The following is a 3,081-nucleotide window of genomic DNA, read 5'->3' as shown; positions in this document are numbered from 1 at the left end:
TGCTAAAACATAGAAGATGGAAGTGTGTGTTTACTTGTTGTTTTGGATAGTAAATAAAATGGCTATACTTGCATTGGAGACCTTCAACCTCTGGTTCTTGTTATCACCACAATAAAGACATCAGATAGTACCTTGCTTTAAAAAGTATGTAGAACTTTGCTATTTTGCTAGTCAGTTTATATATATACGCATGATCATTTTAACGAGTTACAAAAGAATTGCGATGCTTTTAAATTGCTGTAGCCTATAGCCTGTACCCTTTGCTTTGGGCTCAGTGTGGTTGGCAAAACAAGCTAAAGCCATTAGTCATAAAGTTACTGCCCTTATCCACAGCATCCCTCTTGATGTAGACAGGATCTTGGCTGCCTTGCAGTGTTAACAAGCTGCCCAGTAGTTTTGTTGACAACCAGATTGTTGAAAATACATTTTTTTCCTGTTACAGATCCTTCTTCCTATGCAGAGCCTTGTATCTGTTGTCTCCAGCATTTCATATTGATGTGTTCTAATGGTAATGGTGTTGTTTTCAGAGATGAAGCTAGGGTCAGGATTTACCTTGTGAGTGAACAAGGACAAGCCACACATCCAGTAATGAGATGTTGCTCTCTGTTCTAGCAGACGAGGGTCTGTGAGGCAACCAGTCCAGACTCTTAGAGGCGGGTAGTTAGACCTACGTCCCTGAAAGACTAGCCTGGAGTAGCTTTTGTTAATATGCTATTAAACATGAGAGGCAACCATATTTTGAGTAATGGAAGTAATATGATCTTGTATGCGTTCGTTCCAATCAGAGAATTTGCAATGAGGTACTTGAAGAAAAGCGGCTGAGTACAAATGAGTAGAATTGAAAAGAGGAAGGAAGAGAGAGGGAGGAGCACCTCGTTCTCGTTCTCTCTCACACATTCGCCAGAAAAAGTCACAGGGCCGAGCAATAGAGAGCAAGGAGGAACTCGAGGCACCCAGAGGCACACAGAGGCAAAGCATTGTCTTGCTCCACCATGGCTCCGTGGACCAAGACCACCACTGAGAGATATGGAGTTGGTATGTGTGTGAGTGTACATGTTTGAGTGCTGTGGTTATATAGATCGAGCAATGTGTGTATATCAGTGTTGGCCCTCGGAGCGTCTGTGGACGCTCATTTTGCTTCCTGCTTCACAGGATGTGGGCAGGTGTTGGTTGCTAGATTGATTCAGAAAGCATTATGTTTTTAAAAGATAATAATAAAAACAATGAGACAGGAGTTAAAAGCATTGCATGTGAATACACAGATTTTAAGTAACATGCTGCTGTAGCCTTGGCAGCACTGGTTTTACCGAAGAGCTCCATGCATGTAGGTTTCTATGTGTGTAATTCAGGGTATCTATTGCATGCATTGAGCGAAGCATTTGCACTGTGGAAAAAGTTTGCTTGGTCAGTGAGATTTAACTTTGTGTAACTGTTTTAGCATTAAACTGCTTGCTGTAGTTGCACACTTTTTACGGTGAACGTCAGTGGCAAAATGTGACCCTAAAAGTTGGATACTCAAGGCAGATCATGTTTAAAGATAAATAAAATATCAGTTTGTTAAATTTTTTAAGTTGCATGTTGGGTTTTGGTTCAAGAAACACTGGAGTAGCCACTCTGTTGTGTTTTTCTAAATTTTGCCAACCCGCTAAACAGCCCTGAGTGCAGAGTACTTTATGAAAATTGTTATCCACTTTACTAAGGTCTGTTAAAGCAGATTTTAAATACATCTTAATGCTTTGTTGTATTGATATTGTCAGGTGACTTGATAGCCGTTTGTATCTGTGTTTATGTGGTCTCACAAAGGAAGTTGACAAGAGAGGAAGTAGGCCAACGAACTAAGAACTGCAGAAATGCAGTGTGTGTCTGTCTATGTGCATTGCTGATGCTCTAAACATGCTGTTTCACCATGGTATTTAGTTTTTACTTTATTTCCATCACAAAAAAATGTAACTTAATATAGGCACTTAGACGATCGTTCTAATCAAAGTCATGTCACACTGATACTATATTTCTGGCACATTTATGATGCACAAATGTGTTTTTTATGATCAGGTTGATGCGCTTGACTTGATTTGCTTTTGTATGAAGTTAAATTCTTAGTTTTCTCTCTCACTCAGTCACTCAGTCATTCTCTCAGTAATGCAATGGGTTTTAGCGACGAACAAGCACATGGCTAACTTTGAACAGGGCTTGAGGTTAAAAATCCTTTCTATTTCAAACCTATTAAACATGTGTTTGCTGTCCAGGCTTTAAGCCTGTTTATAGAACGCTGCACAGACTGTTTGTAAAACTGGGCACGTTCTTTAAATATTGGAGATTAGTTGTTTAGAGGTTCTAATATTTTTTTGATATTCTAAACCTTCACACAGCACTGCAAAGGAGGACGGTTGTCTTCTGAGATTTGTTTTTAGGCTAGCAAAATTTCATCTGCTTTTCCAGATAAAATGCAGTAGGAATATGGGCTTTACCAGTTCAGAAGAGCTGTGCAAAAATCTTTCTTTAATATCTCTTCAGACAGTCCAAGGTTGAACAATAATTTTAGAGAAAATGAGCAAAATAAGCATTAAAAATAGCCTATAATAGTACATTATTAAAAAAACGTCCATAAAATCGACCTCGGCCCATGCTGATCAAACTTCAGATTGAGAAAGCTAAGAATCTGGGATCATTTCATGCATTTTACACAACACCAAATATCACTGCATGGACCATGAGACCCGATCTTAGTTCAGCATTCTCACGTTTAGATGCTCGATTAATACGGTCTGTTAAATGACATCATCCGTGTCCATCTGAATGTTAATTCTCTATAAAAGGCCCCAGCTCTGGGTCACTGTGTTGTTTGCACAAATTTTTGGAACATTAGGTCATTCATTTTCACATAACCATTATGTCTCCACCACCTTGTGAAAGGCCCCATTTTGTCCTTATCGCTTTTTGAAATGTCAGCACAGAGTGACCATACCTGCTGTGGAATTAGTAATGCTAATTGCCAGACTTGTAGTCAATCTAGGCTGTTGTTTAATGAATTTCCTAGACAGAGTTTGTAGAGCTTTATTGTAGAGATAGTTCATTCATATT

General features: G+C 39.0%; 1 protein-coding gene across 1 annotated transcript in view; it reads left to right on the top strand.

Moving 5' to 3' along the window:
- Nucleotides 1-919: 919 nt before the first annotated feature.
- The window catches only part of LOC108438823 (dedicator of cytokinesis protein 2), a 127,861-nt gene continuing 125,699 nt past the window's right edge, over nt 920-3,081 (top strand). Inside the window, exon 1 of the mRNA XM_017716894.2 lies at nt 920-1,035. Within this exon, the coding sequence (XP_017572383.1) occupies nt 993-1,035 (43 nt within the window). The 5' untranslated portion in view covers nt 920-992. The remainder of the gene's footprint in view (nt 1,036-3,081) is intronic.

The sequence above is a fragment of the Pygocentrus nattereri genome, chromosome 11 (assembly GCF_015220715.1).
Source record: "Pygocentrus nattereri isolate fPygNat1 chromosome 11, fPygNat1.pri, whole genome shotgun sequence".
Classification (NCBI taxonomy): domain Eukaryota; kingdom Metazoa; phylum Chordata; class Actinopteri; order Characiformes; family Serrasalmidae; genus Pygocentrus; species Pygocentrus nattereri.
The sequence above is the reverse complement of the archived record's forward strand: the minus strand, read 5'-3'. Positions and strand labels throughout refer to the sequence as shown.